Here is a 15,541-nt window from a genome sequence, read left to right on the forward strand (position 1 = left end):
CCCGAGGGGCTGTCACTGCTGCTGTGCTTTACCTGAGCTGGGGGGCGAGCAGTCCCTCTAGGAACAAGGATTTGACAAATCAGCCTCGGTGTCTTGCCATGGATCTTCTTTATTTCATTTTCACTTTTTTTTTTTTTTTTTTTTTTTTTTTTTTTCTGGAGCAAATCCTGTGGGGGTGCTGCCTCGCCCAGGGGGTGTCCGTATGGGGGTGCTCTGGGGGACCCCAGTGGGAGCTGTGGCTCCTGCCAGGCCTTTTTCAGGGCTCAGCGGGAGGCTGGCAGGCAGATTTCCAGCCTGCATGGGCCTGGGAGCCGTTCCCTGTTCAGCTGGGGCTGGACTCATCCTGCTGGGCCGCTGCCAGGGGGGAGGATGCTGGCACTGCCTTTCCCCTTGGTTTTGTTATCTCGACCCTGCAAGCCCAATAACAAAGTTCAGCCCAGTGGGGGTGAGTGAAGCAGAGAAGGCAACTGGTCAAACTGGGACCAGCACAAGAGGTGGCACCAACCCTGGGCTGTGCCAAGCTGTCCCTGGATCCAATCCTGTGGGGCAGAAATAGGATTTCCCGGGGGATGCTGGCACCCTGGAGCAGCCCCTCTGCTGGTGCTGGGGTCACCGTGTCCTCTCCTGTGCGGTTTTATCGATCCAGAACATTGTGAAACAGCCAAAGGGCAAAAATCCCGGAGTGTGCATTTTGTGAGGCCTGTGGGGGGGAGGCTCTGGGGGTGGCAGAGCCAGGCTCTGCTGTGTGTGCCAAAATAGTGGGGTGAATGAGTGCTCCCTGAGTGGTGGTTTTGGTTCAGATTGGGTCATTTTGGCATCAAGTGGGCCTCTGAGCTTTTCAGCCCCCTTGGCAGGGAGCAGGGTGGGCAGAAAATGCTCGTTCTCCTCCCCTGATGCAAGGAGGGGTGTACTAAAAGGTTTTTAAGCGGGTTTGGGGGATCTGTTTTGATGCAGTGCCATCTAATGGCAAACTCTTCGGGCCTTCATCCAGCAGGAGGTGCCTGGTTTGGGAAATGCACCTTTCAACGTGCCTGTATTCGCTGTCAGCGGTGGCAGTTTAGGTAGAGGTTGACGAAACAAACTCATTGCTTCTGCCTAAAAGGGAGGTTTCTGGGGAGATGTGCTCAGAGCCCCCTGGCTTTCTGCCTGGAGGGACTCCCCTTGCTCTGGGTTTTAACATCTTTAACATAAGATTATAACATTTTATAATGCTGACAGTGGGATTACACCCCTGGCCTTGCCCCTCTGGCAGTGCACTGGGGGCTGTGCCCCGCTAATTTTGGGGCACTGGAGTGCAAGCATGGGCCTTAAAGTTGCTGGAAACACCGCTCTTTGCTGCAGGAACCGAGTCTGAAGGCTGTGAGAGAAGACACGGGGGGGTTTTATCACCTTTATTAAAGTCAGGTTGGGGCTGCAGAGTCCCCTCAGCCCCCAGTGCTTTAAGATGCCCCCTTGGTGCCTGCCCCCTTGGCACCCCTCCTGCCTCTGCCCAGCCCCTGGAGCCCGTTGCCCTGCCCTGTGAGGGCTCTGACATGCAGTGATGGGGGATGAAATGCAATAAAAGGGACCTAAAAACAATTAAAATAGGGACAAAGCGGGGACCACCCGGGAGGATGGAGCTGGGAGCATCCAGCACCAGCCCTTCGCCCCCCCCCTGCGGGTTGCTGAAGCGCAGGGGGATAGTTTAAGGACCCTTCTTTGGGCTCTCTTCCCCCAGGAGTCCTTTGCAATAAACCGCTCTGGGCATTAATTAACCCAGCGCAATTAAAGCCCAGGCACTGATGGGCTCACCCCCCCCCCCCACCGGGTACCGTGGAGGACTGGCCCATAGAGAGCGCCGACCAGAGCGGCCCCCGCACGGCCCCTCCCTCCCCGCCTCTCTATGGTCTCCTGCCCGCTTCCTGCTCCGGGTGGCCGCGGGGGCGGGGTTATGCAAATCGAAGGGCTGTTCTGCCTCCTGATTGGGCGGCGGGGAGGAGGGGCGGTGGCGGCGGCCGGGATGGGGCCGGGAGGCGCGTGCTGGAGGGGCGGCGGGGCCGGTGAGGGGGGGGGGGGGCAGGGGGGGGAGGCGGGGGGGGGGCGCTCCCGGGGCCGGTCCCGGTCCCGGTTCCCCGATCCGATTCCGGTCCCCGACCCCGGTCCTGGTCCAGGACCCGGACTACGATCCCGGTTCCCGGTCCCAGATCCCGATACTGGTCTCGATCCCGGTCCTTGATCCCGGTCCTAATCCCGATCCCGGTCCCCGATCCCGATACTGGTCCCCGGTCCCAGGTCCTTGATCCAGGTCCTAATCCCAATCCCGGTCCCCAATCCCGATCCGCGATCCCTGATCCAGGTCCCGGTCCCCGATCCCGATACTGGTCTCGATTCCAGTCGGGGTCCCCGGTCCCGGTCCTGATCCCGATCCCGGTTCCCAACCCCGATCCTGATCCTCAATACCGGTCTCCAATCCCCGATCCCGGTCCCGGTCCTGATCCCGGTCCTAATCCCAATCCCCGTCCCCAATCCCGATCCGCGATCCCGGTCCCAGTCCCGATCCTGATCCCTGATCCCGGTCCCGGTCCGCGATACAGGTCCCGGCCCCCGATCCCTATCCCGGTCCTGGTCCCCGATCCCGATCCCAGTCCCCGATCCCAATCCCCATCCACGGTCCCGGTCCCTGATCCCAATCCCGATCCCAGTCCCGATCCCGGTTCCCGTTCCCGGTCCCGGTGCTGAGCACCCCCGGGGTCTCACAGCGGGTCCCCGTCCCCCCCCTGCCCGCCCCGTGTCCGGGGGTCCCGGTGCTGTGCTCGGTGCTGGGCGGCCCCGTGCCGGAGCTCCGCCCGCTGCCACCGGGGGGTGGGGGCCGGGGGGGGCCCGGTATAACTGGGGGGAGCGCCCCGAGGCGTCCTGCAGCCCCCCGGGGAGGCCATGGCTGGGGTGGGGGGAGCTGCACGGCTCGGTGGGTGCTGGGGGGCTCCATGGGGTGCTGGGGGGGCTCGGAGGGGTTGGTGGGTGGGTTCTGGGGGGGCTCAGAGGGGTGCTGGGGGGGCTTGTGGGGGTCTGAGGGCTCCATGGGGTGCTGGGGGGCTCAGGGGGGTGCTGGGGGGGCTCGGAGGGGTTGGTGGGTGGGTTCTGGGGGGGCTCAGAGGGATGCTGGGGGGGCTTGATGGGGTGCTGAGGGGCTCAATGGGGTGCTGGGGGGCTCAGGGGGGTGCTGGGGGGGTCTCAGAGGGATGTTGGGGGGCTCGGAGGGGTTGGTGGAGGGTGCTGGGGGGCTCAGGAGAGTGCTGAGGGGCCTCAGCAGGGTGCTGGGGGCCTCAATGGGGTGCTAGGGTGGCTTGATGAGGTGCTAGGGGGCCTCAGATGGGTGCTGGGGGGCCTCAGAGGGGTGCTGAGGGGTGCAATCGGGTGCTGGGGGGGCTCAGAGGGGTGCTGGGGGGCTCAATGGGGTGCTAGGGTGGCTTGATGGGGTGCTGGGGGTGGCTCAGAGGGATGCTGGGGAGCTCGGAGGGGTTGGTGGAGGGTGCTGGGTGGGCTCAGAGGGTTGCTGGGGGGCCTCAGCAGGGTGCTGGGGGGGCTCAATGGGGTGCTAGGGTGGCGTGATGGGATGCTGAGGGGCTCAATGGGGTGCTGGGGGGCTCAGGGGGGTGCTGAGGGGGGCTCAGAAGGGTGCTAGGGTGGCTTGATGGGGTGCTGGGGGGCCTCAGAGGGGTGCTGAGGGGGCTCATGGGGGTGCTGGGGGGCCCGATGGGGTTCAGGGGTGCTGGTGAGGGTCTTGGGGAGTGCTGGGGGGCCTGGGGTGAGCTGGTGGGGGGGTTTGGGGGGGGATCAGTGGGACTGGCAGCTCGCACGGGATCACGCCATCACGTCTCCTGGGTCCTTCTCCCCTCCAGGTGCCCGCCGGTGGCTGTCCTCGCGCGCCCCGGCCCCCCGGGTGTGCGTGGTGGGCAGCGGCCCCGCGGGGTTCTACACGGCTCAGCACCTCCTCAAGGTACCGGGGTGCGGGATGGGGCTCGGGGTGCTGCTGGGCTGGGGTCTGCCCCCCGAGCGAGGCCTCTCTCGGTGCTTCCAGGGGTCTGGGGAATGGTTTGGGGGGGCTCCTTGCCGCAGGTGTTGGTGCTGCGGCTGATTTCTGATGGGAAACGAGACTGAACGAGGAACGAGGTCTGAGCAGAGGCAGCGTAACCCTGCTGTAAAGCACACGGCGTCGTCTCTGCTCCCTGCTGGAAAATGGCCCTTGCTGAGCCTCAGGGACGAATTTCAGGGCTGCCTAATCTCCGGGCAGAGGCTCCAGTTAAAAGATAACAAAGCCTTTGCAGCAAAACATCTGTCTGAAGCTCTGGCCCCACCCTGGGGTCACCCAGCGCGGTGGGTGAGGGTGCTGAGCTCGGTGCCTCCTGCCCAGCACAGGGATTTCCCCCCCCAGGACCCTGCTTAGCCCCCCAGTCAGCGTGGTAGGGGGGCTGTGGGGTGGGAGATGGGACAGAGCCTCCACAAGAGGTGGGTGATGATGGCTGGGGCCATATCCTGCACTGCACCCATAGGGTTTGGGCTGGCAGGAGCAGGTACGGCGCGGCCCCATATGTGACAGGGCCCTGTGGGATGCGGTGCGTGTCCCTCCCGAGGTGCTGGGCTCACGGGGCCTCTCCGTCCCCGTTCCTTCACGGCGGTTTTGCTCCCCTGCAGCACCACGACCTGGTACAAGTGGACATCTACGAGAAGCTGCCTGTTCCCTTCGGGCTCGTGCGGTTTGGTGTGGCTCCGGACCACCCCGAAGTGAAGGTCGGTGCTGGTTTCCTCCCCTTGCTGCTACTTTTGGTGATGATGATGACGGTGGGTGCAGGCCAGGCGGTCGGTGTCCTTCACAGCGTGCTTCGGGCAGGATCCCTCCATGTTACCATCTCCTTGTCCTTGCCGAGGCCCAGCGAGGCCGTGCCGTGCTAGGGAACCTCTGGCTTCAGGGCTCTGAATGCTGGGTCAGAAAGACAGCGTCCAGTGCTCCAGGACAGACTCCCCGCGCTGTTCAGGCTGGCCCAAACAAGAACAAAGCTCCGATAATTTGCTTCCAGGACGCTTTATGCTCTCCTGCGGCTGCTGGAGCACCAGCACAGCCTGTTCCTCTCACGCTCTGGTTTGTCTGTGCTCGGCCTGTACCCATTAAGGGAGATTGGGAAGAAGGATCTGCTGGTGGGGCGGTGGAGTTAAGCTGTAGGTGCACACCTGAGCAGGGAGAAGTTTAAAAAAAAAAAAAAAGGAAAAGAGCTCTTTTAAATCAGCCCTTTGCCTTTGCCTCGCAGCAGATGGGAGCTCTACGCAGAGCTGGCTGCTGTGCCTGGGCTGGGGCCGAGGTGGTTGCAGGGGGGGAGTACAGGAGATGCAGACAGCAATATCTTGGGGTGGTTTCCCCGTTTAATCCCTGGAGATCGCCTGGTGATAGACCAAAACACCTGCCTCCCTTTGGTCTGAAAGACAAGGAGTAGCTGTGTATGGGTTTGGGGCAGCTTTCCCGTTACGGTGTGTGCATCCTGTTACCAGACTGGGTCTGGCTATACCTGCAGGGAGATCAGGGGGTGTGCTGCATAAAAGCTGCAGTTTCTCAGGATAAAAGGCTTCAGGTGCTGTCCTACCTCGTGTCCTCGCTTGGTGCAGTGGGTTTCAGGACAGCTTGAACTGCGAGGCTGGCAGAGGGGGTCTGGCAGGCAGCACCCCGCATGGAGGGGGCTGTTTGGCAGGGCTCCCTTCTGAGCTGCACCTCGGGGATGGAGTTTTTTCCTCCAGCAGCCTTTACTCAGAGAGGTGAAGGTATTAAAATGCTCCCAGCACTGTTAAATTTTTATTATTTTTTTAAATTTTAAGGTGTTTTTTTTTAATACCTCCCACCAGGTGGGTGCAAAACACGGGTCTTCCTTTCCACCAGGGGCTGTGGAAACCGTGCCAAGTCTGTGCTCATCTCACGGGGAATTATCTGCGGCTGCTGATAGATAAAATTCCCAGAATAACCGAGCCAGAGAGGGGGAGAAACATTTCAAGGCCGGAGAGGGGGATAGGGGGGGAACAGGAACGGGGTTAGTGGCGGGCCTTGGCCCCGGCGGTGGCGTGAGCGCGGTGCTGCCTGTTTGTTCCCCGCAGAACGTGACCAAGACGTTCGGGCAGACGGCGCGCTCGGAGCGCTGCAAATACTACGGGAACGTCACCGTGGGCAGGGACGTGACGGTGGCGGAGCTGCAGCAGGCCTACCACGCCGTGGTGCTGGTGCGTGGGGGCGCCCGGCTGTGGGGGCTGGTTCCATACACCATGGGGAAGGGATGCTCGGTTCTTCCCCCCGGGATCTTGGGAAGGGTCTTTGCCTCGGTGAGGTGTTTCTGGGTGTTATTTCCAAGGTCTGCTCAGCCTTAGGATGGCTTGGTAGCCATCAAATGTTCCGAGAGTTGTCCAAAGGCTTGCAGAAAGCATGTGCTGGGGCATGGCATCGGGTGTGGGCCTCTCGGGCAGCTCTTGGGGAACCCCTTTCCTGTGACGGCCAGCATCTGCTCTGCCTGGTTCAGCCTGGCATGGATCTGTCCCCGTCTGTGGCCTCAGCTTGTAATGTCCTGCGTAGGCCTGAGGAGGTCAGCTTTGGTTCTGGGCTCGGTACCTGGAGGAGGAAGCTCCAGGGCCATGTTCAACCCCTCCACTGAGTATCCAAGCCCTTAGGAAGGGTGGGCAGCTGTGTAGATTTGTGTTTTTTAGCATCAGACCCTGCCTGTGACAGCCTCTCTGACTACGTCTGCTTGTTCCTAGAGTTACGGTGCCGAAGACAACCGGACTCTGGGGATCCCAGGGGAGAACCTCCCCGGGGTTTACTCAGCCCGAGCCTTCGTGGGCTGGTACAACGGGCTGCCGGAGAACCGGGATGTGAGTACAACCCTTCGTTTCCCTGACCTTCCTTCCCGTCCTGCCTCCCAGTGCTGACATCCAGCTCCAGATTAAGTCCTGAAACGCCTGCAATTGGAAAAGATTAGCAGGGACCACGTTAAATCCTTCTTAGATGGTAGAAATGTGAGCAATTTGCACATCAGTGAGAGCGGATTAGCTGGCTCCGTGGGTTGGCAGCACATTTTGGCCGGGCCAGATGGGGGCCTGGGGAGTATTTTTGGCTGACCTGCCAAAATTTGCCCCGCTCACAAGGATGGTGCTTGGGAGAGGGGGGACAGGCATTGACTGCAGCACCTCGAAGTGGTTTTGTCCACTCAGGGGGGAGGCTGGTGTGGAGTTACCCCGTCTGCATCACCTCTGTCAGCAGAAAGAGAGGCAGAAGGGGGTTGAGGTGGTAGGTGCGGGTCCAAGGAATCTGTGTGCTGGGTGAATTTGCTCACGGATGGGCCTTTCTCTCCCTGTAGCTGAAGCCTGACCTGAGCTGCGAGACGGCGCTGATCCTGGGCCATGGCAACGTGGCGCTGGACATCGCCCGCATCCTCCTTTCCCCGCTGGATCTCCTCAAGGTGAGTCCTGGGTCAGTGCTCCGTGCTGTGAAGGCAGAGGGCAGCCCAGAATTGCTCCCTGCTGGGTGTGTGGTGGCTTCCACGGATCTCAGCAAAGTCTGAGAGGAGGGAGATCTGCCTCTGCTGAGAGTATGCTTTCTGGGCCCTCTTGGTCTGTGGGCTCCTTCACCAGGGAAAGCCCCACAGGCTGTAGGGTGCAAACAAAACCACGAGGCTATTCCGGTACCTAAAAAATTTAGCTTTATCCCTTCATCTCCTATGGGAGGCAAAGGAGGAGCTGCTCTCTCTTTTCCAGACTAGAAGCTTCTCCATTTAATTTTTTTTTTCCTGTTGTAGCTGAGGACAGCAGGCTGGCTCCTGCTGGTAGCACTGGGCACTCTGGTTGCTCTGTGTTGGTCCAAGCTGGTGGATCTCCCCTCCCGCTGTCCTCATCCCCTGTAGGCAGCTGGGGACTGGTGTGCTCCAGCTGCTCCATGCAGCTGCTGCCCCAAATGTCAGCAGCATGGGCTCTCCCTCCTGGAGAGCTGCCATGAGGTTGGTTACAGCTGTGTGACAACTTCTGATATTAACGTCTACATGAAAAAAAAAAAAAAAATAAAAATTGGAGGCTCTGGCAACCAGCAGTAATACTTGTGGCCATGCTTGGGGCAAGCAGGCAGAGACTTGAGCTGTGGGTTTCTAGTGGGTTCCACCCAAGTGCCTCTATATCCTGAGAAGGGAAAGGACCAAACATCTGCAGGCAACCTCAAAATAAAGAGCACTGGAAGGCTTTGCCCTGTCTGCCCCACGACTGACCTGCCTGGGGCAGATGGCCTGGACCCATCTCACGAGGTGTTGGCTCCTTACCTCTAGCACCCTCAGATAGGACTTCCAGTGATGAGGGACTAGCTGTTCAAATAGCTCCGTGCAAAGGCAGATGACGTGTTTTCTGCCCTTGCCCAGGCTCTCTGCATGTGCAGCCTGCTTTTCTGCGGCTGTTTTTCACCTTCAGAGGCTGTGCCTTCCCCCAGTCCCTCCAGATCTGCCCTCGTCCCACTCCTGTCGCGTGTCTGTGTCTTGCAGAAGACAGACATCACTGAGTGCTCCTTGGCAGCTCTTGCCTGCAGCAAGGTGAAGCGCGTGTGGCTGGCTGGGAGAAGGGGACCTCTCCAAGTTGCTTTCACCATCAAGGTGAGGCTGGAGGGCGATGTTTTTCCCAGCACCAGACCCCAGGCTGCCCTTGCCCTGCGGGGAGAGGCGCTCTGTCCATGGCTGTGTGAACCTAGCTGTCCTAGCTCCTGCAGCCGTTTGCTCCTGGTCCAAACGTGCTTGGGGAAGGCAGCCTGGGGCTGTTGGGTGGCAGCTCCGTGCTGGAGGTGACGTCTCCCTGCATCTTCCTGCCTGCAATTCCCAGGAGCTGCGGGAGATGATAAACCTGCCTGGCACCCAGCCTGTCCTCAACCCCGCCGACTTCACAGGCCTTGAAAATGCTGTTAAAGGTGAGGAAAGCGTTGTGCCCCTCTGGACAGGGCCTCGCTTTGACAGCCAAGCACCCAGGAGTGCTCTGCAGGTGCTCAGAAGGCACATCAGAGAAACCCTGTGCTTAGTGCCTGGTGTGTCAAAGCCAGGTGGCCGCGGTGCGGCTTGTCCTCAGGGTGACAGGAGGCCACAGAGAGGAGGCAGCAGCCTGTTTCTGTCTGTGCAGCCGCACTGCTGCTTGGGGATGTAACTGCTGTCTGAATGATGAGGCAGGAGGTTTGGGACGGCTGAGAGAGCCTTGCAGGAGAGATCCCAAGGCTGCTGATTTAAAAGCTTCCTGCAGAGCTAGAAGGAAAACACCGAGTTCAGGGGTGTCCAGAGACTGGCTGTCCTCCACAGGCTGCTGCCTCTGAGCACCAGCAGGACAGCTAAATTGCAGGCTTTGATTCCTGTGTCCCACTGGCCTCAAACCTCAGGAGCTCTCCTGGTCACTCCATTTGTCATCTCAAAGGCGCTGGACTCCCTTTTGCATGCCAGGCTCCAAACGGACACTCACGTAGCACCGAAAACCGCCTCCATGTCACACCATACCCCGAGGGGCTTTCGCTGACGGTCCTGCCCTGATGCTCTCTCTCTTCCTAGACATCCCCAGGCCCAGGAAGCGCCTGACGGAGCTGATGATCAAAACAGCCCTGCAGAAGCCTGGGGAGATGGCAGCGCAGGCAGCAGCCCCCCGGCAGTGGGGCCTGAAGTTCCAGCGCAGCCCCCAGGAGGTGCTGCCCACCGCCGACGGGACGCGGGCGAGGGGCGTCCGCATGGCCCTGACCCACCTGGAGGTACGACCCTAGCAGGGCTGGGGCTGGGGCAGGACACTGTCGCATCCCCTGCGGCCGCTGGCAGGTATCTGTAAGGTGGCTTTGTGTCCTCTGACATCGTGGAGAGGCCGAGAGCTTCCCCGAGAGCCTGCCAGGCCTGCCACCGAGAACCTTTCCCTTTCTAAAGGGAGCTCTGGCCACGCTGGTGCTGCAGGAGGGCTTTTAGTACCCGGAGGAGTAAGGATAGAAATTAGCAGCCTCTTCTTCTCTCTCTCAGGGCTCGGGTGAGTCTGCCAAAGCCGTCCCCACTGGAGACGTGGAGGAGCTGGAGTGCGGGCTGGTGCTCAGCAGCATCGGCTACCGGAGCCTGCCCCTGGACCCAGCAGTGCCCTTCGACAGCCAGCGAGGCATTATCCCCAACAGCATGGGCAGAGTGGAAGGTGCCCCGGGTCTGTATCTGCAGGGACACCTCTGGGGTGTGCGTTGGGCTTTGGGGGCTTTGGGGGGGGAAACTCTGCTCGCTGGGGGCACTGACACAAGGCAGCCACGCTCCTCCACTGCTGGGAACTGGGGAAATCAGCTGCCTCTGTCAGATTTTAAGACCTGTCCCAATCTCGGCTAGCATTAGGGACATCAAGTTTTCAGCAGACAGCGCTGAAGGACGTGTTTGTTTTATTGGGCCTTGGAGCCTTGTTACTGAAGCGACACAGCCCATTTGGCTGCTCGGTGCTGGTCTGGAGGCACACAAATTCCTGACAGCACCATCAAAGGGCTCTGTCCCCGAAGCAGGGGCAGATTCTTCCACTGCCTGCAGCTTGCTGTGACCTCCAAAGCTGGGACAGGGCGAGATCCTACATCCAGGAGGGTCTGTGGCCACGTGCAGGACTGAGCCTGGCTGCTGTGTGCCCACGCAGGTCTGTACTGCAGCGGCTGGGTGAAGAGAGGCCCCACAGGCGTGATCATCACCACCATGAATGACAGCTTTGACACTGCCCAGTCTGTGCTGGAGGATCTCCGGGGAGGCGTGCTGGATGTGTCTGTCTCCAGAGAAGGCTTTGGGGCTGTGGGGAGCATCCTGAGCAGCCGAGGTGAGTGAGGATGTGCGTGGGCATCTGTAGCAGCTGGCCCGACGCGTGATGCAGGCAAAATCTGCGTGTCCTGGGGCACTGAGTCCCACGGGCTGCTTTTGGGAGCAAACCAAGGAAATGTGTTGTGCTGCTGTTCCACTGCTCCGAAATGCAGGGAGAGCAGGACCTGAATTTTCTCAAAATCAGTGTCATTGCTAAGGTTAATGACCGCTTTCTGGGAAAGGGCCATTAAAAGCAGCACGGACCTGGGTAAAACGTCACTGTCAGTGGCACAGACAGTGAGCTATTGCTCTGGAATGGTTTTCCTAGCAATCCTTCCAGGCAAATTGGGGAAAAGATTAAAATGCCCAAGAGAGTCATTTGCTGCTGCTTGTGTTTAAAAGCATTCAATTAAAGTGTGTGTTTACCTCTTCACTGTCTGAGTTGGAACAGGGAGCTGCAAGTGTTTTGTCCCCTAAGGTGGTGCTGCGCTCGCCGCTGTTACGGCTTGCAAAGGTCTGACTAATCAGATTTGACTGGAACCCGCAACCTCTCTCCTCATGGTGCTAGGAATTATTATTCCTGTGCGCTGCCGAAGTCTGACGCCGTGTCGGAAAGGGGCAGGGTCTGCTTGCATGTCAGCTCCCTGCTAGCGGGGAGGTGAGGCTGTGCTCCTGTGCGCTGGGTTGACTTCTCCCTCCTCTCTCTCGCCGTCACCCCAGGGGTCCGTCCTGTTTCCTTCTCGGACTGGGAGAAGATAGACGCTGCCGAAGTGGCGAGAGGAAAAGCTGCTGGCAAACCCCGGGAGAAGATAGTGGATCCTCAGGAGATGCTGCAGCTGATCGGTCACTAAAGCAGCAGGGGTGGGAACGCGGCACTGGTCTGCCCGGTACCATCCTGGGGTGACCCCAGCGGGTCCTGGGCAGGACCTGGGGGCGCAGAGCTTGTGCCGGGGGGCTGGTGGCCGGTCTGGGGGTGAGCCCAGATGGTGACACTCGAGGCTCTCCAGTAACAGGGAACTCTGCGGTCCTGAAGTGACTCAAAACAGCCGAGGCTGTGGGCTGGCCCCGCACCTCCGCAGCCTGGCAGCAATTCCTCTGCTGATTCCTGCTCCTTCCAGCCAGAGGGAATCGCCCCGGGCAGGTGAGGGAGGTGTGCGTGTGGCAGGAGCCTCGGCCACACGCTTTCCCCGTGGCAAGTGACAGAGAAACTTCCCCGCGTCTCGCCGCCTCCCCTTGAAGTCTCAAGCCAAATGGCGTCGCTGCCTTGTCACTTGTGCCTGAGCAGGCTATTTCTAATAATTGTTTTTAAATAAACCCTTCCAGGGAAGCCAAGTCGGCCCTGCCACTTGAGTCTGCCTGCTTTGTCCGTGACTGCCTTCCCCTCGCGAGCAGCCAGCCGAGTGCCGCGGCTCCGCTCTCGGTGTCCCCAGGCAAGCCAGCTCCCCGAGCGCCGGGAGGGAGCGTTTACTGCCGGCCTGTTGGGAGCCCCAAACAAACAGACACGGGCATTAATTCCCTTTCTGCCTCCCACGATTAAACCCCAACGGAGCGGGATAACAAGCGTGTGATGGTCCTATTCCAGACCACGAGGGCAGCGTGTGCTGGGACCTGCCTCGCTCCGTGCACTTCACTCGCTGGTGCTGGGTGGGTTTTTGGTTCTTTATTAGGATTTTTTTCTTTTCCTGGTATGTCTCAGGGCTTATTAAATGCTTCTTTTAGCCCAAACTGACCGTGGTGACGGTGTCAGGTCTTAAGCCAGATTACAAGCCGTGAGCCGTAATCCCCTCTTTATCTGCCGGGCAGGGGCCAGGTCAGCGTGGCCCCCTCTCCTCGCCGCCCTGCCACCCACGCTGCCACTGTCCCCGACCTGCTGCCATCGCCTCCAAGCCTGGAACCGCTCCTGGCTCTGACCTGTGGCAGCAGTGACAGTGGCTGTGCCTCGGGGCTGTGCTTCAGAAGCAGAGAGATGGAGGCAGGGGGGAAATCAAGCCGGGGCACCCAGCAGGGCTTTGTCTCAGCTCCACGCTGAGCTGTGATCACCTCCGAGCTCTCTCTGGGGGTTGAGCTCCTACCCCCGGCACTGTACACCCGCCTAGGTCCCAGCCTAGCAAGGAAAATCAGTGGCTTTTTTTTTTTTCCCTTCCTTTTCTATTTAAACCTCATTTGCAAGCTCATTAAGAAACTCAGGAAATGTGGTGCTGGGAGCTCGTATGCAAACGAGCAATAAAGCCTTTGTCGAACAGCTGCTGGTGTGATGTGGCTCTGGTTACGTCTCAGGGCTGATGCCGTCCTAATGCCGAGCTCCAGCAGATTACATCAGCTCTGGGGCCGGAGGAAAAAGCGCTTCGGGAAGGGGGCTGTGGAGGGGCTGGGGGAGCAGAAATGTGGAGCTGAAGGGGTTGTGGCTGCCTCAAACCCCCAGGAAGCGCTGGGCTGGCTCTTCCCTGGGGTTTTCTTCCCCACAGCCCTGGATGTCGATGTCAGGGTGCTTCTGTAGCCCTTCTCCAGGTCACGGTGCTTGCTCTGAGCACGGCAAAGGGCTGTTCCCCAGCAGGTGATGCTTCAGGGTAGGTTTGGGGCTGTGACGACAGATTAAAGGGTGCGTGCCTTTCTTTGCCGAGCCTGATGTCCTTGCTCAGTCCTAAACTCAGCCAATGCCCCGGGATTTGTGCTGGGCTGTGGGAAAGCCGTGGGCTGATCAAGGTCAGCGAAGGGCAGGGATGGAGATCGGAGCCCAACAGCCAGAGGAAGGGTCGCTGTGGTTCTGCAAATCCTTACTCAGCACCTTCAGCTCCCCCTTCCTCTGCCCCGGCTCCCCATCCCACCACCTCCCCATCCCCATCGGGTGCCCCCTGCCCCTCTCCAGGGCCCTCGGTGCTTCCCCCTTCCCCATGAGGGTGTCGTTAGGTGGTGCTGGGAGGCTGGGAACGGGGAGCAAAGAGGTCCCCAAGGTGGGGGTCCTGCAACCCAGGGGTTTCCTGGCCATCCGAGCAGCCCGGGCACCCTGCCAGGCTCCTGCGCACCCCTGGGTGCTGCTTTGGAGCAGAATTAACCAGGTGGGAGCGGGCACGTCCTGCCTGAGCACCCACGGCCTGAGGGAGCTGCCCGTGTGCTGGCACGGGGCAGCCTCCCCTGGGCTTTTGCTCTCCCCAGCAGCGAGGAGGAGGAGCAGCAGCTCTGAAAGCACTTCAGGAGCCGGGCGGGTGACGCTGCGGGTGACACCTGCCTGCTCTTGGAAGGAGGCCTGAAAAGCTGCCGGCATCGCTGCCAGCTCGTGACGTGGGCTTCCCTGCCCCGATGAGTTACGGCTCGGTTCAGCTTTGAGGAAACCACACAGAGCTGCTGAGGCTGGCAGGGCTTGTTAGTGTGGGATGGCCTTGAGACCCGCTGGGCTGTCCCCTCCCGCAGCTCCCCCCGTGCCACCCTTGTCCCCAAGAGCTGGGGACAGAGCAGAGCCCGGTGCCGTGGGGTGCTTTGGCTGCACAGAGCGGGGTGCTCTGCTCTCGGGGCTTTGCACCCCCCGGTGTCCTCCAGGCACCCCCCGTGCTGCCCTGCCCCTGCCTCAGTTTCCCCAGCCCGCAGAGCTGCGTGGCCCAATTCTGCTCCACCCGGGGCGGGCTGTGGGCAAGGGACCCTGCCTTGCACGGCCTCTGGGGCAGCTTGGAAGAGAAGATGGGGGAAAAAAAACAAATCCAGGACGTGCCAGGGGCTCCTGGGGGTGCTGCACGCTGCAGTTACACCTGCGAGGAGGGCAGGCTCTGGCTCTGCTACCGGGCTGAACTGGCCTTTAAAGCCAGCCCTTAGGGCACGTGAGCCAGCAGGGTGCCCGTGTCCTGGCGTAAGGGAAAAGGCAGCTTGAGTTGGGTTTCTGGCCCAGCAGCGGAGGGGTGAGGGGCCATTTAAAAACCAGCTCACGCCACCAGAAAATTGGTTGAAAAAGGGTTTTCAGCGGCGTGGCTAATACACAATTTTGCAGGCACGCCGGCTCTGGAGGGGAGCAGAGGCGGTGCCCAGGCAGCCCCCAGCCACACACGGCTCCTCTTCCCCCATCCGTCTGTCCCCAGGCAGGGATGGGGAAGGGAAAGGGGATGAGGCTGGGGTACTACTCACTGGGGTTCCCAAATGCCCTTCCCTGCTGCCCAAAGGAACCGATTCCCTCTCGGCACAACCTCATCCCCTCTCCAAAAGGATCCCAAACACATCCGTGGCTCCAGAACCCCACAGCCTCCCAATTTCCACTCCTGCCCTTAAAGCCCCGATCTTCCCAGTGCTCTGCACCACCTGAAGTATTTTGGAGGCCCCAAACCACGACGGGGCCGAGATGCCCAGCTCCCCCAGGCACTGTGCCACTAAGCACACCGATGCCACAGTCACCAGGGACAGGCACCCGTGCCCCATCCTGCCCCATGGGAATGGGGCCGGAGGGTCCCCCCCTCGGGGTTCATTGTGGACATAGGGCTGTGAGCCGCTTTGCTGAGGCTGGGAGGGGAGCAGAGAGATGTAAAGTCACAGCAGCTGCTCCGAGGAGCTATTTAGGGAAAGGCAGTGAAAAAAGTTTTGGAGGGACGCCCCAGGAGGAAACCATTTCCTCCCTCCCTGGGAAATTTCCACGACCAGCCCCAGCTCCCACTGCCTTGGCTCCCCCCCTCCAGGGCAGCCCTGCAGGCAGCTGCCACCGAGAGGAGGAAGGGCCAAAAGCCTCCCCATTTATTTCAGATCCCTGAATTACCCTG

The 15,541-nt window shown here is 60.5% G+C and overlaps 1 protein-coding gene across 1 annotated transcript; it reads left to right on the forward strand.

Moving 5' to 3' along the window:
- The first annotated feature begins 1,994 nt into the window (after positions 1 to 1,994).
- FDXR (ferredoxin reductase) lies at positions 1,995 to 12,117 on the forward strand. Its single transcript, XM_084298693.1, has 12 exons — positions 1,995 to 2,039; positions 3,879 to 3,976; positions 4,672 to 4,767; positions 6,115 to 6,237; positions 6,766 to 6,879; positions 7,365 to 7,466; positions 8,529 to 8,636; positions 8,860 to 8,944; positions 9,567 to 9,760; positions 10,017 to 10,188; positions 10,654 to 10,827; positions 11,529 to 12,117. The coding sequence occupies exons 1-12, from the start codon at positions 2,000 to 2,002 to the stop codon at positions 11,657 to 11,659; spliced, it is 1,437 nt and encodes a 478-aa protein (XP_084154819.1). The 5' UTR covers positions 1,995 to 1,999; the 3' UTR covers positions 11,660 to 12,117.
- The last annotated feature ends 3,424 nt before the right edge of the window (positions 12,118 to 15,541 follow it).

This window comes from Netta rufina, assembly GCF_964035555.1.
Source record: "Netta rufina genome assembly, chromosome: 19".
Taxonomy (NCBI): domain Eukaryota; kingdom Metazoa; phylum Chordata; class Aves; order Anseriformes; family Anatidae; genus Netta; species Netta rufina.